Source organism: Gordionus sp. m RMFG-2023, chromosome 4 (assembly GCF_954871325.1).
Source record: "Gordionus sp. m RMFG-2023 chromosome 4, tfGorSpeb1-WG-v2, whole genome shotgun sequence".
In the NCBI taxonomy this organism is placed as follows: Eukaryota; Metazoa; Nematomorpha; class Gordioida; order Chordodea; family Parachordodidae; genus Gordionus; species Gordionus sp. m RMFG-2023.
Genome location: NC_088778.1, coordinates 10,602,372 through 10,619,304, shown reverse-complemented (window position 1 = coordinate 10,619,304; position 16,933 = coordinate 10,602,372). Strand labels below are relative to the sequence as shown.

Here is a 16,933-nt window from a genome sequence, read left to right as displayed (position 1 = left end):
AATTAAATGCATATATTATAATTATAGTATATTCTATACAAAACTCTTTATTATTTACAATTTATATGTCACTATTAAACAATGAACAACTGACTAGTAAACATGATACACCACTAATTTGTGTATAATACTAAAAAAAATGAGAATATTTTATATTCTGAGCAATAATATGAGATACTGATACATAAGTATGCGTACTATAAATATCATCAAACATCGGATTCTTTTGTGTGAAGTTTGTCGTTCGATTTATTAACGATTTTGTTATCAATATTATTTTGCGTTAGATTTATGGATGATGATTTGTCGGGAAAATTATTATCAAATTCCGTAGGATTTGCAGCGTAATATGTCAAACTGCGATCAGATTGCAAAGGGAAATCGGAAGTCCGTTTTGAAGTGTTTTTATTTTTAGACGTTATATTTATATAACACGGTTGGTCATTGTTGTTGTTCATATGGTCGCCCATTTGAGCATTGTTCAGGCCCAATTGGTTCCCATGGATGTCGAAATAGCTCGAATCAACATTGGGCACGTGATATATGATTTCATCCACACTTTTTTTACTCGCATCATCAGGGCTGAAGGGTGAATCGTATTTATCATGATCACTAGATGGTGCGCTTAATACGATGTCTCCGTCACCTAAGGGAAAGTGTCCGTTATTGGCTCTGTTGTAAAAGAATCTATCACTAAAAAAATCTTTGCTTTCGTTGGAATCGTAGGCACTATCGACGACTCCCCTGGATCTATCCTTGTTATCGCGGTCGTACTCGTCTGGCAGCATCGAAGGCTGAGTATAATGATTTGGCTCAACGGAGTCGTCCATTTTTTGGATTTCGACTCCTTTAACGACTGGATCGTATATAATGTCGGCGTACGTTTTTCTAGAGCCTCCTTTTTCTTTGACATTGGTCAATTCGGAGGTAGCATGGCTATTTCCCTCTAAATTGTTATATCCCTTTCCAAAAGATAGAAGAGCGGTGCCGCTCCTATCGCTATTGGAATCGTTGAAAGTATCCCCACCGCCTACAGCACTTACTCCTCCCATATTTTCCCCTTTGTAACAATCGTAAAAGCTGTTTGATTCTATATCGCCTTGGGATACCCCCTTTCTTCTTTCGGTTCTAATCGTATTGAAAGCACTTTCATCGACGATTGAGGATGAAGGGGCTCCATCTCTGTACTCTTGAAAACCAGCTTCGGAAAGTGTTCGTAAAGTTGTGGCCCCTCCTAAAGAATAAAGATCGGTTGAATTAGAGTAATCGAACGGCAGTGAGTTACATTTTGATGGCATGCCCCCGTTACCTTTAAGAATAATTAGTTTTCCAAAAAAAATAACGTTTCATATTATAGTCATTTAAAACTAGGCATTTCTGCACCCTGCTAAGCCAATGACAAACTCCACCCCCTTCCAAAATCAAAATTAATAAAAAAAAGAAGAAAATACAAATCAAAATTACCAAAACCTTACCTCCTTTCTATGAAAATCTAGTGTCATATTCCCCCACCCCCCTCCTTCCATGGTAGAATTGTATGTTCAAAACCCTTTATTACTTCGGTAAGCCATACTCCCCGAGCCACTTTTAATGGAGCGAATTGATCGAATAGAACGATTAGACCGGATGGAAGATCGTAAAGAATTTCGCCGATTGAAAGCCTGGGTTTTCCTTCGACGTGATTTGGTTCGCCACATATAGATGGCTACAAGTATGAAAGCGAAAGTTATGGCTAGCAAAATTAGAGCTATTATGTTGTAGGGTTTAGCTATCCAGTCCGTTACGAATAAGCCCATAATAGGATCTAATATATTAAATAGAATAGTTAATTTCATTCATATTTAAAGGTATTTACTTATGATGTCAAATATTAGCATTACTAATATCACATGCCTATATTAATATTTTTTGCACCCTGAAGTTTATTCAATTAGAATTGAAGGATTAAAATTTTTTAAAATATCTATTAGCACTTAAACAAAAAAAATTCTTGTGTGCACTCCACAATTAAAACAAAAGTTTTTTAAGCTCCATTCTTAAAAATCAATGTAGCATCTGCTTATATTTAGTTAAAAAATTAAAAATGTTTTTCAGCCTTCTTCTTTAAATTATATTTTAAAAAATTTATAATTAATTAGGATTCATTTTAATAAAAGTATTTGTTATCACTTATTTCGCATATGAACGGCAATATATATTTGCATGATACTTCCTCGATAACTTCGTCAACTAATGCATAACATTTATCGTAATTATTTAAATAGGCACTAGGTTGCTTTTGAACCCAAATCATCATTTGAGGAGAATAAGGGTATTGACGTGAATACACAAATTCTTTAAGCATCTTCGTACTCGTAATAAGGTATGGCAGCGTGCCACCCTGTTTGGTACAGAAATTAATGGCTTCTTTAAATGTCACCGCCCCGCCCACATATAGAAAACATCGTTCTTTTTCAAAATTCGCCCAACCGGGTGGGCATGAATCTAAATAATATAAAAATTGTGAAAAAATATTTATTTTATAATTTTACTTTGAATAAAAGAGGCATTTAAAATGGAATAAGGTTCACTTTTGACTTGAATAAGACTTTTGTCATCGCTTTTATCTCTTATTCTTCCATGTATAGCCGATTTATAATTCGTTCCCCACCAATTGTGCTGAGCCATTATAGGGCCTTCCCAAAGATCCCAACTTAAATGAAACATAAAAATTTAATGAGACAATTATATTCACTTGTATTTATAATTTGATGATAATTCATAGTCATTTTTGGGATTGTCGAAATAATTATAAATATATTCTTGAAACGAATTTCCGACAAATATAGTTGACAAGGTAGACGAATACATTAATTTTTGGGAACTTATAGACTTCTGTAAAAGATATTTTTCTCCTGGTATTTCCATAACGGTATTATTGTACATATGATTCGAATAAAAGGATTGAGCTATATGCGGAATAACATCTTCAAAGCCATGTATTGCTAAAATATTTTTTACTGCCACGTTATTTAGAATGATATTTCGACTCATATTAACGATAAGATGTTTTATACTGATAGTCTCTCCCAAGGGTGAGTAATTATCAACAATTAGACACTCGGATATTTTAACATTCTGATTAGTCTTAGATGGATCGCTTCCCAACAAATTCATTATAGCCCCATAGGAATTTTGACTAAACACATTGTTATTTATGATACCATTTAATGACATAGTACTCGAGTCAGAAAAACTTTGAAGTTGAAATATGTTTCCGTAATTATTTCCAACGAAATTATTGACGAACAATAAATTTTGAATATTCTAAGATAGACACAAAATATATATAACTACATATTAATTGTGTAAAATATACTTGCACATTCATGGTTATAATGGCTAGCGGACTTGAAAAATTATGAGAATGAAACCCGTTGTTTATAATTCTATTTTTTTCAACTTGCAGATTTGGAGTTGTCTGCCCGACACTGACAAAATTTACAGCACCAAGAAGATTATTTTTAAAGGTCAAGCTCTCTAGGTGGTGCGTGGTTTGTTCTAAAAATTTTAAATATTGCTAAATATAAAATAAATTATCTTTATATACTGTAATATATCGAGGATGGGAAACTGATTATTTCTCCAACCCAAGATTCGGTGAAATCTCCAGAATCTGATTCCATAAAAATTCCCAATTTATTAGTCAAAGATTCATATAATTTTTTGGAGTTTATATTCGTAGAATTTAGCTCAACAATAATGTTTTCCTGAATAAAGGATTCATCTTTGTATATAATGATGGTGGTTTTAGCGAAAGGTGAGACTTGAGATGAAGGAATATTTGCGTGCTTATCCAATTATAAAAATAAATAAATGAAAAAATATTATATGCATACCATTATACGGAATCCTAATGTCTTTTGGTTAGAAATTTTAAATATTTGGAGACATCGTTTCTTAGGCGTATCATCATACGCATAACCTACTAGTAAAGGCCTCTGTTTTAAAGGGGATATTGTAATAGGCATACCGCCATCACATATATCCAATATTGCGGAAGATCCAAACAAGGATGGGTCTAAATAATTTGCATAGTTAAATGCCTGAGTTTTCTTGCCATCTTCAAAGGTCTTGTCGGCGTTCCCGGAGTCTAATAAATTTATGCTATTGATTCCTAAGCCTCTATTATCGCGAATAATGATTTCATCATTTCTCGATATCAAATCAATGTCATTAGATGGATTAAAATAGTGCATACCGTGCCATGCGCACCCTTCAATTGTCAATCCATCAATATCGACTTGTGCTTCATTGGATATTTGAATGGCCGAAGATTTCATCCCATGTAAGTGACCTGCATTTTTGACGATAACGTTGTTCAGAACGGAAATCATCGATGGATAATCTTTGTCAATATCCCTCAGAAGAGTATAATCATAATCCTCTCCATTATAGTGAAAATGATCTGTGAATGGATTCATGAATCTTATGTTGCCCCAAAACGTTTTTTCTATAAATGAGGAATCTTTAATTTGACATCTAAATTTTATAAATATTATAATTTTATTTAAAATGAATGCATAATTTTTCCACATATTTTTTTTTAAACCTTAAGTAGATGTGATTTTTTCGATCGTAGCATTTAGTATGTTGTTGAACTTGATTGTTGATCAGCCGTGGATGACATTCTTGCCATAACTTCTCGTTGCCATGACAATCGAGCGGGTGGGCCCAATATTTAACGTGGTCTATCCAAAAGGTGTCGATATCACTTCGCCAGCCGGAATAGTGGTAGGCATTGTCGTAGGAAAATCCCAAAGATCCACATATAATCTTGGCGTTTACACCCGAAAAGTAGGTATCGCAATATGGGAACCATTGTTGATGGGTAGAATTTAAGTATTCGAGGAATCCTTCATTAGGCCCTAAAATTCCACCCGCCATTCGCAATAAAAATGGAAACTTGGAATCAAAATTTAAATAATTGTAATCGTTAACTTGTCCAAATGATGTTAGACTAGGGGATGACCGTCTCAATTTATCTTCGCTCGTAGCATTCGCTTTGAAATAATGGTTAGGATAAGATCGCTTATTGACTCTATTATTTTCTCCTTCCTTTTGTGATTCTTCGTTGTTAATGACGTCAAATATTATTTTTTGGTCAGATGTTCCTTCGCATTTTAAACTTCCGTACACCAAAATACCTATGTTTGGTGCAAAATTCAATTCCGCACCCTCTCCGATCATTAAGGTTACGCCTTGAGGTATTGTGATATCGTGGATCACTATGTAAGACTGTGGGCGTTTAAGTAGAATCGCATCCTTAATTAAATAACCTCCTATAAATTTAGAATCCGGATCAAAATGTTGCGGCTCATAGGATCCATGGAAATGGGGAGAATTGTCGAGATCTGGTATGGAAAGATACGGATACCATATCGTGTTTACAAAAGAATTCCATTCGTAAAAGTCAAAAATTTTCGAGCGTATTTGAATGTTGTCATGGGTGTCCCAGTAATTATATCTAGCATCTATAGATGGGTAAGATAACGAGTGTTCAACTCTGGAAAACTTAAGAGCAATATTCAGGGCTGATTTATATTTTAACCCGCTTATCAAGCAATGTTTGTAATCATTAATTTGAAATGCATTATAATTCAGCGTAACAGGTTGTATACCAAATATGCCTATTAAATAATTAGAAAAATGATTGGTGACACTTTTACTGGAAGGAGAATAATCTAATAGGGGTGAATTGTGTCTAAAATAATTGTATTTGATGATTGATACGAAATTGGATGATATAGTTTCTGCAGAGGAAGCGTTTTTCGTTAAAGAAGGATTAAAAATAATAGGTCCATCATTGGAGTCAATATTGATTTTTAAAATCAAATCAGCTTTGTTTCCCTCAAAAGTATTATTAAGCAGGTTAATGATTTTATTGGCCCCTTCTATTTCTAGTATCCCGAACGGTATTTTTGCTTTAATAAAGTCTAAAAATTTAGATTTTCCCCAACAGGTTTCCCGGAGTTTTATACCAACATTATTTTGAAATACGTTTCTCGAGAGGGTCATATTCAAGTAAGCTCCTTGAATTTTGAAAGAGAAATTCCGATTATTTTCGAAAGTATTGTTGTACAACCATAAACTATGACGGGCATGCAACCGGTTAATATCTTTTCTCGATATCGAATAGTCGCTAATTAGGAAAGGGAAGTACATATCCAAACCTAAATGTATTATTTTAAAAATGTATATTTACTTTTTCTTTTTTTAAAATTATATAATTCAGATGAGGTCGAGCACTCATAAATTTTTCAAATTAGGCAAAGTGCGTTTTGATGATGTATGCATAAATAATAATTATTAGCGACGCCACTGTTATAAATGTTAAATAAAATGGTAAAACCTGCAAAATTGGTATGAAAATTGTTGTGAATCATTATAATCGTCCAGATGTTATTAGAGTCATAACAATACAAATCATTCGTCGACCATATCTTTAGATTTTTTTTGAAATTGCAGTTCTCGATTATGATGGTCGCGTTGACGATAGAATATTGTTGAGTATTGTGGAAGGGCGAATTCAGCGTAATCGCAGATCTTGAGTTCTCCTCGAAATTAGTGCCGGTTAACAAGAATGTTAGGTTAGAATATCGCAGATGCAAATCATTATGAAATAATCTAAAGTTAAATATGCATTTAGATTTAGAATGAAAATATATAGTCCGGGCCGTAAATAGGGTTACATTTGGGGCTTATCTGGTGGAAATAAATTTCAGCTACCCTAAAAAATGAAATTTGTGAAATTTTTTAAATTGATGTGATATTAGAGTATACTATTTATTAGTCTTATTTTTGTAGTACAAGTAATTTTAAATCCCCCCTCCCCCCGAGTGTAAATTCCTGGTTATGGAACTGTATGATTTTATAATTTGTGTCATATACGCTAGATCCGGGAACGGTGTGAAGATATCTTTGTTATTTAACGAATCATATAGAGTTATTGAGGCTCCCTCCGAATTTCGCAAAACCGTTGAATTCAAGATACTTATATAGGGAGTAATTTGTGTTCGGACTGGAACTGTTACATTAAATAAATGTAAAAATTATGATGTTAAATAATGGAGTCTATTGTGTAATTTAAAATTTTCAAAAAAAATAAAATCTTTACAAAAAACAATAATTTTACTTTTTATTGCTTTAATGTACAAGATAAAGGGAGGATGTGGTATATTGCCAAATACGTTATAGTGAATATTTAAATTCCAAGTGATAGATATAAAGGGAAAATCAGCCCAACTCTTGCTAACGTCGATAACGCGTTTATATGTTTGAAAGTGGTCTATAATCTCCAATTTAAAAGTCTTAGAGGAGTCAATAATAGATCCAAAGAGTTGCGCCGTCAGTACATTACTCCTAAAAGTGGATATATTCAAATTTTTCTCATACGGAGTTGCGTAATCTTGTCGCCCAAAATATAAATATATACCTTTATCATTTTGAAGTACGTATTCTTTAGCGATCATAGTATCGACCTCCTCCATAGAAATTATTTCAGCGTTTGGATATCGCAAATCCTTGTTCCATTTGAACACTTCTTCGGTTTGCCATTCTGTCAAGTATGGGTTGTAATGAATACCAGCTCCAGAGTTATCCGAAAACGAACAGAACAGGAAGGAAACGCCTGGGGTATGCAAGGTAACACCGTTTCCTTCATTAAATGAAATACGACTGTGCTCGATGATTTGAGGCTTTAAGTAGTCGTTAAATATTACTCTGAGCCCGCCAAAGTAATTTCGATCCAATTCCACATGTTTTAAATCATGAATGTTTAAGTCTAATGTAAGAGCAGGAGCAGTTTCTCCTGTATCCATATCAAAAATTCCGCTGTTTTGAATGATCACGTGGTTCATCTCGCTTTTTTGAGAAAAAAAGCCGAATCGTATACCTTGATGGGATTGGGGAAAAAATTATGAAATATTTTAGTTAAAGAAATGCTTTTCTTCGAATTAAGAATAAATATCGAAAAAATTATAATATAATAAACATTTAATATACCAGCCCATTTGGGAATCAGGCATTTCAAGGCCACATCATCATCGTGGGAGCAAGAATGCTCGATTTCTAATTCATGGTTGCACTCCGTTATATCATTGTCTGACTCGTCACAATTAACCTCGCTCATTAAAATGGGCCACGGATAAGGGATCTCTTTGTTACTCCAGCCTCGACCTTTAACTGCCGGGGGAGCTTTTAGTTTCCAAGATCTTTTGTCAAGCACTAAACCCATCGATTTACAAGCTAGCATAGCGTTTCTAATCGTCCATCCTTTGATGCATACCGTACCCCAACTACCGTTAATATGCACATGGAGTCTCCCGTCCAGGCCTATCAAAATATTCCGAGAACGTTGACGAAATTTTTCATTTATAAGGTCGTTGAGAACTTTGACGTTTTTGGGAAACTCCAGTTCTTCGTTCTTGATTTTGCGATACAATGTTTCTTCTTCCTGCAAAATAGTTTCCCAATTTTTTTTATCGTCATTGATAGGCTGGTAATAAGCGCTTGTCGTGGAGTTAGAATCATAGTAATCGTAGACGCCTTTGGTTTTCATTGTAACATTGGCCTCATCGACGCTTAGGTTTTTAGAGAGGTAATCTTCATTCAAAAAATAACTCGGTAGTAACGTGTTTTTTTGCAAAAATAAAATATTTCCTGATCTAGGCGGATATGCACTCTCTAAACCTATCGCAAATAATTTTCCCTCAACAAACATACCGACCCCATTTTCGAATCTGATTTCGACCCCTTGATCAACCCTCAGTTCGCCAGTTCGCGTGACAAAAATATCTTCGTTAACTGTGTAAGGCGAATATTCACGCGTTAAATAGAAACGATCTTCTAGCATTCCACCAATTATATAATCAGAGTCTTTAGTGACCCGCAAAAAATTTCTGGTAAAAGGTGTGTTCGAGGTCGGTCCGTTTAGGTTAGAGGTTCTGAGAAAAGGATGTATATCAAATTTGGCTAGATTATAACGAAATTTTTGGTCGAACACTTTGTCATAAATCTCATTAATTTGTAACTGGTCTATGATGCTTTTAGATTCAAACCAATTAAATCGGGCAGATAATACGGCTAATCTATCTTTGCACCGGGTGCCAAGTTCATAATCTGAAAAAATCGGCGCATTAGCAAAATGATTCCTTTCCACCTTTAGGTTTGCCACGGAACATCCAGTTATCGCTACCACAGCGTGGATCTGACTCCTGGATTTAGTGTTGTAAGTGCTAGTTAAAGATCGGGCGTAACTTCTAATGATGTTGTTGACAAAGTAATTGTAAGTGACATGAAGTCTTCCTGGTCCATAATAGGGTTTAGATATAAGGCCGATTAACATGACAAAATTTCCAGAATTTCGGATGAAATAATTGTAATGAACATCTACTTCAGCTCCTTGCCCGTAAAAATCATTATATCTATTATTAGAATGGTTATTGAAGGAGTCTAAATGTGTATCAGTATCCTTGAATTCGTTTTCTCGATAACTTTGAATTATAATTGCGCCTTTACTATTGTTAGAAAATATGTTTGAACCTATGCTAGCCTTAAGTTTCATCCCATGATGATATAAGAATTTGAGCCCAGGTCTAAGGTTGCCTTCGAAAGTGTTATTATTAATATTGGTAAATATTGTCATGTTATAAGAATTTAGGTTATCAGTCCGCCAATCTTCACTAAAATCAATATGGATCGGATAATGGTAATTCAACAAAAATTTGTTATAAATTATGGATACCGAATAATGTTTAGGCATTGCTTGAATTTCTGGGTAATTGTTAATATTGTCCCGTATGTTCGATACCAACGCCATTATTTCCCGCAGGTAATTCCCTAAATATATTGAGCTTTTGCGGTTTTTCATAAAATTACATTCGTGAACGAATAGCATCGGATTGCTATTTGTGAGTGCAAATATTGAAACCATTGCTTCCTTAGACATGATACCAGGGTTTAAATAAGCACGATCATCATTTCTATTATTGTGGACATTGAGGGCTACGCCGTATCCTTCACTTTCATGAACCGTACATTTGGTTATGTTAATCAAGCCGCCTGAATAAGTTATATTTACTGCCGAACCATGATTGCTTTCGAAAGTTCCATTTTCGATCAAGATATTCCCGGCTCCGCTCTCGATCTGAACCCCTGCGATGTGATGATTTGATGAAATGTTTGTATTCATTATTTCAATAGCATTCCTATATCCATTTACCAATATCCCCTGCATTCCGTTGTCGTTGATGATCGAGTCCTTTATGTCTAAATCTCGCGCTAAATGAACATATAACAATAATTTTATTATGATTGATTTTGACCATCAATGACGTAACAACGATGCTGCGGGCCTGGTTACAAGCAAACATTTTCAAAACATCTTGGTATAGTCCCGTGCAGGGAGGAGCAGGCCAAAAGCCAAAATTATACTATTTTGGGCCAGCCAAATTTTGTTTATTTTGAATTAAGTGTTTTATAATAGAAAAAGTACAAATATTACATCCATTATGCAGTTATTAATAAAAAATTATTATTATTTTACTATAAATTATTGCATAAATATTACCTTATTCATATCCTAAGCTGCTTTCAAATCTAGTTCATTATTAATTTTATTTCCAATCGTAAGTAACTTGAGAGGGTAGGGATTCCCGCCAAATTCATTCTAGCCCTGAACTACCAAAAGTCTTAGAACTCATCCCCACTCTAAGTAAGTAATCCTTTTGTTTAAATTATGGACTACTAAAAGGTATATTTTGTTGCTAGAGGTTTACCGATACTGTTTATCGAGGCCGATCCTATATCAAGGTTGGCATCGGCCTATCACCAATATCCTATCTAATTTATTATAAGAGAATTATAGGGGAAATGTTCATCGGGAATAGAATAAACCAAAAATATACAAATAAAATAAATATGCGTCGCTAGACCAAAAAAAAATCCGTAAATAATTTTGAAAGCAAAATTTTTTACATTTAATGAATTATTCAAAGATGTTCGTTTTATTGATATTGATCAAAAATGATGAGAGATTAGAAAAGTATAATATTCAAATCAAAATGAACGCCCTTAACGTTCGAGAAATCAAAATAGTCGCCATTATAGCTCTAATACTGGCTAGGTTACGTCAACTTTATTGTAAATGAGGGTCATAATTCTTTTAGGTAGAATTGAAATCTAGATCTCACACATTTTTTGTAAATATTTCCCAAAAATATTTGACCCTCTTTTATCAAATGACATTTATTTTAAGTTCTATGTTTGCATATCTCATTTTTTTTATTAAATTTAGACAGAGGATTCCAGTAAAACCAAACCATTGTCCGATGAAAATAATTAGTCGATAGAGAGATTTTAAGATATTAAATATGAAATATTTTTAATATTCATTTGCGATTTTTATTTTATATAATTTATGTTTTAAAAATAAAAATTTATATTATAAAGGTTTAAGAAAGTATGTAATAAATTGATCTAAAAAATTAAGGATAATGTTTATTTTGGATAATTTGAACATAAATAAATGTCCAATTATATTAACGTAAAGTGTCAAGCAATTCCTTCCCTTTTGATTAAACATAAACGGGTAACTAAAATAATTTAATAATTTTCAGTTATTTATAAATATATAATTATTGTGACAATAATAACACCCTAATAGTTATGAAAATAAAATTTATGACGATCTAATTTGAAGTACCTCTTTTTGTAGATCAATGATAATAATGATATTGAAATAAAAATAATTTATAATCTACCATTTTTGATACATTGGATCTCCAGTTTAAAGATATCCGCAGATCTGATATTAAAAAATTGGCATATCTATACTATTAGCTCCAGTTTGCGCCTAATTAAAAAACTGTTAAATCAATATTTTAGCGGACCATAACCTATGCTGGGTTTTTTAAAAAAAAAGGATAACTCAACTTTGAATAAAGCGGAGATTTTTTTGACTCATATGGTTCAGATCTGCCATTACCCAACTAAATAAAATTAGGACCCAGATTCGGGCCGCCTCTTCTAACGTGATTGTTACACCACTGAGTAAGCATGTTTTTTTAAAAAAAAATTATTATTATATACTATCAATCAGATTATAGATATACACTCACAATTCTTATTGACTACATAAAGTGAAAATGAGATGCGTATATCGTTTAGCTTGTCTTGGAAAGATAGAGGTGAGGAGTAAGAAAATTTCATCGAAACCTTTGGACCGGTGGTTACTATGCTTTGCGGGGACAAAAAATCCTTGAAATAAATTTTGGCTATCAACTTATCGTAACTTTCTGAACCGTCCCTAATTTCTATGTAGGCTCGTTTATGCGAGGTTAGATTTAAGCTTTCTAAGTTCGAACGCAGGTGGGAAAAATGTATGGTAAAATAACCGTGTTTTGTCAAAAAGATCTGTAATTAAAAAAATTAATTTAAATAAATTTAAAATAATTTTACAATGTGGTAAAACTATCTTACAGCTAACTGGGATATCAATAAATTTAGTTGTTTTTAATCAAATTTGAAAGTAGAGTCAGAAGTCTATCTGATCTAATGTTAAATAATTGGGTTTAATTAACTACTCGTTATTGTGAAATAAACTCTGCCTATCTTATGATGTTTATATATAGTTAATTCTTAAATATTTTATTAGCGACAATATATGAATTAAAATTATTATTTTTATACAATTTATAATTAAAAGCTTGTTTAAAATTAAACAAAACAATAATCAAGAGAATACCCGAAATATAGTTTAAAAAGTTAGCTATATTAATCAAAGTTAAATAAGAGTTAACCATATCTGGTAATCGGATATAATTAACGTTGGTTATAGTAACTAAATTTCAGGTTTTGGCGGTTAAATATAACAAGGTTATACTGTATACCAAAAAATTACTAGATTAATTAAATTAGAAAATAATAAATATTAAGTTTGAAATAAAATCAATTAAGGTTCTCATAATATTTTTATTTGGGGTGAATTTTAAAATAATCAGATCGGAAAGAGCTAAAATAATGTGTATAATTTTTTGCATGGATTAAATTTAAATAATGAGGTACAAATTTTGTGTGGATTAAGGTTTTAAAACTATTAAAAATAGCATAATATATGCAAAAATTTTTAAAAAGGTGAATTTTAACGAGATTATTTTTGTTTGTTTAACATTTTTTATTAGTAATTATAAAATATTTTTAGCTTTTATATACTTGCTTGCATTGCGAATGTTGATTCCCTGAGATGATGACGGGGTAAACTTGATTCAATCCCAAATAAGGACGGGAGCAAAAATCGAAATTCCGGGTATCGATAATCGAATTTAAGCTATATATAATCCCCCTACCATAATTATTCGCGATGCGTGTTCCTTCTATCGTTACATTACCTATGATACGAGCGTTTAAATTGATTCCATCTCCTTTTTTTAATTTTTAAATAAGGCGATTTTGAAATTTAAAATAATTTTTCATAATTATTATATTACCTTGGTTGAAAGCGATATTAGAAGAACGAATTACGGGAGAACCCAATATACGGTCATAGTGAAGTGCCGTGAAATGACAATACTTAATGTTGACCGAATTCAGGGCGGGCGCGTAGCCTTCCGCTTTGATAGCGGCGACTCTTTTACCGTATCTATCCCTGCCCGCGTAGGTGAGGTCGATGAAATCCAACCTGGATCTTGATCTATTGTGTTGCCAATTTACCTGATTCACAATACGCTTCTCGATCTCGTGCCTGTTACGCTCGTTGTAAAATATGTTTTGGAAAGGCTGTAAGGGTCTGTTACGATCATTAATGTGCGAGTTATAATCGTTTTGATCGATGTTGAACAGTTTAGAGCTTTCTGAATCGAAAGAGGTTACAGTTGAAAAGTGGCTTGAATTTTTAAAGAATATTCCTCGCCAATTTTTAAAAAATTTGAAGCAAGAGTCCCCCAGGCAAGCGTCATTCCAACACCTTATGCCTAAAATGTAATTTTCTCCCGGTTCCCCTGTAAATATATAAGAAAATCTCAATTAAGGTTATCAGATTGCGTATATGAGCAATAAAATAAAATATTATATAAAGGTTAAGATTTAGCCTTAAATTTGGAATTTTTATATTAAATTTCGATTTTAAATGTTTGAAATAAATGGATAAAAATTTAAAAATAAATACCACATATTCCTTTCCCCGTTCTTGCACGCTTCCAATTAGCGCATTGTTGCAACTCTTTTTCATCCCCAAAACAGCTAGGAGAACCTAATAGTACGTGATCTGATTCGTACTGTTTATTCAACCAGCCATCAAAGGTCCCATTGTCGAATCCAGCACCGCGACAGGCTATAGTTATATCCTTTTGATTCCAATACCTTTGAGAGGAATATTCTGGGTTTTCCGTCACAAATGACCAACTTTTAAGAATATATTATTAAAACAGATAAATAAAAATATAGTAAAATATCGCTACGATGGTAAATAAGGGGGGGGGGGTGAAGATAAATAAAAAACTTCATTCAGATACTGAATTATTGGTCTGTTCTATCTATAAAATCATCATTCAACAATTGTTACTGTTTAAATAAACTCATTTATTATTAAGTATGCCATATAAAATAACCTATTATATTTACAATACTTTAAATATTAATATGTACTTGAAGGATTGAGTGCATATAGTACGCCATTTATTTTTATAAAATATTTGCAATCTCCCATTCGATAAATCTGAGCCATCGGTTAACCTAGCTGTGCGTTTTTCCTGATTTGGAAAATCCAAATCCTGTTCGAGACTCGACATCAGGATTCTATTTTGAGGCGTTCCCTGTTTCCATTTTATACATAAAAAAATTAAATGACTATATTTTTAAGATTGGTTATTTTATACTTATACTAGATGGGCTGGCATAAAATTTTTTTAGGGTATGGACAGCACATGAGAACTATATTTTATTTTAATAACAATGATAATATATGTAAAAGATTGGATTGGGAAGGGGGGGTTCAAAACACTAATTGCATTGTGTAGCATTTATGTATGTAATATTAATTATATAGTTCATCATTTTAATTTATCATATTCGTATTGTATAACTCTCATGTTATCAAATTTATAAAATAATTAAATTGAAGCGAAAAATTAATCCTCTATTTCTGATAGGAAGATGGAAATATAAAAGTAATATGAGATATATACTTTTATATGTATTAGTATACAATACATATATGATAGTTTGTCAAAAATGACATAATTATTACTATATAAGCAGTTCCTTAAGAGAAGAAATAATAAAAGTGGCATTTCTAGATAGTATTAAGTGCTGATAGTAAATTTTGTTGGCATCTTGAACATGATTTTACACAATCCAGAAGAAAATAAGAATAAAACCTGGACATTTTACGTTTGGAGAAGGGAAAGAGGTTAAAGTAATTATCATATTAGAAACTTTTTATTATTAATAACGATATTGAAATCTGAATCTTTTTATTTTATACCCTCACCTACAGATAGAGAATATTCAATATCAACTAGATACAATATAATAGAAAGATTATTCTAGTTTGAAAAAAATGTTTTATATAAATATATGTTATTGTTTACCATGTTGAAACGATGAGTAATTAATATTCCAAACCAAACATAATTTTAGAAAAATGTCCTAATTTCAATCAAAATTTTTAATTTTTAAATAATAATTATATTATATTTTAATTATAATGTAATTTTTACTTATTAATAGTGAGGTCAACGGTCTGGTTCTATCTGTCTTAAACCAAGACCGATTAACGGAGCAATCTTTTTGTTGACCCCAGTCCAGACCGGTCTTTTTATTCTGACCCATTAACTTTTTTGTAAATTTTACTTTATGTTATAAAAGTTTTTGTCAATTTTTAGTTTATTTTTATTTTGCAAAATGAAAATCATTAATTCAAAAACCATTTAGTTATAGTCCCAATAAACAAGAATTAGATTGGGTAAAAAAAATATTTTTAAACTAACAAAAAAATAAAAAGACCGGTCTTTTTATTTAAGACCACGGTCTTGATCAATTTTATTTTAAGAATTTAGTCCGATCTGAGTGCATAGCCCGGTCTGGATCAAAGACCGGTGCCCTTCACTATCATTAAATTAAAATATTTACTTGGAAAAAAAATGGCAAATTAAAAATTTTTATGATCTATTAATTGAAACATGCATGTAATTAATCATATAATATTATATTATTACTAACAAAGTAAGCCAATAATTTTTAATTTATGTTTATATCAATGGACCAGGCTATTTTAAGATTTCTTGTTTTCAGGGTATATTTAAGTCAATGATTTTTTAAAAACCCAAAATTGTAAAGAAAATCGAAAAAAAATAAATACTACCAAATAGTTATAAATATCTCAGTCTCAATAGATTATTTAAAAGATACTAATTTCAATCACATTATTTTTAGATGTATTGCAAAAAAAATCATCGAAGATAGTGTCAAACATGAAACATAGCTGACACACCTGGTTAGATAGTAGAAAAGGCTGGAAAATTAGTATTTCATTTTAAATATTTTAATGATGAAATCTTATTTATTTAATTTGTTATTGTTAAATTTATATTTAAAAAATGCAAGATATATAATTTGAGAATTATTTTACTGTTAAATCGAATAAATGGTGAAAAAATTCTATATTATATTTATTTTTACGCATAAAAAAGACCACTAAATAATTTTAACTTATTAAGCTGCAAAATTAAGTTTAAATAATATTCAAATGATTATTAGTGGTAAATGGTGATTAGTAAGTGATGCTTTTTAATAATTATTATGCCAATGTCGAAATAAAAAAAAATATATTGATAATCGCGATTTAAATCTAATTGATATTTATTTCCATACTCTGGTGGTTTTATTTGTATACTAA

General features: G+C 31.7%; 1 protein-coding gene across 1 annotated transcript in view; it reads right to left on the bottom strand.

The window, feature by feature from the left end:
• Positions 1 to 209: 209 nt before the first annotated feature.
• LOC135928614 (protein bark beetle-like) overlaps positions 210 to 16,933 on the bottom strand; it is a 30,254-nt gene continuing 13,530 nt past the window's right edge. The window contains exons 2-19 of the mRNA XM_065465070.1: positions 14,683 to 14,849; positions 14,204 to 14,439; positions 13,527 to 14,036; positions 13,252 to 13,460; positions 12,159 to 12,453; positions 8,044 to 10,320; positions 7,175 to 7,933; positions 6,931 to 7,066; positions 6,392 to 6,666; positions 4,592 to 6,212; positions 3,879 to 4,521; positions 3,590 to 3,830; positions 3,359 to 3,540; positions 2,735 to 3,306; positions 2,532 to 2,692; positions 2,170 to 2,484; positions 1,559 to 1,804; positions 210 to 1,309 (exon numbers count right to left, since the gene is read on the bottom strand). Of these exons, the coding sequence (XP_065321142.1) occupies positions 210 to 1,309; positions 1,559 to 1,804; positions 2,170 to 2,484; positions 2,532 to 2,692; positions 2,735 to 3,306; positions 3,359 to 3,540; positions 3,590 to 3,830; positions 3,879 to 4,521; positions 4,592 to 6,212; positions 6,392 to 6,666; positions 6,931 to 7,066; positions 7,175 to 7,933; positions 8,044 to 10,320; positions 12,159 to 12,453; positions 13,252 to 13,460; positions 13,527 to 14,036; positions 14,204 to 14,439; positions 14,683 to 14,849 (9,945 nt within the window). The remainder of the gene's footprint in view (positions 1,310 to 1,558; positions 1,805 to 2,169; positions 2,485 to 2,531; positions 2,693 to 2,734; positions 3,307 to 3,358; positions 3,541 to 3,589; positions 3,831 to 3,878; positions 4,522 to 4,591; positions 6,213 to 6,391; positions 6,667 to 6,930; positions 7,067 to 7,174; positions 7,934 to 8,043; positions 10,321 to 12,158; positions 12,454 to 13,251; positions 13,461 to 13,526; positions 14,037 to 14,203; positions 14,440 to 14,682; positions 14,850 to 16,933) is intronic.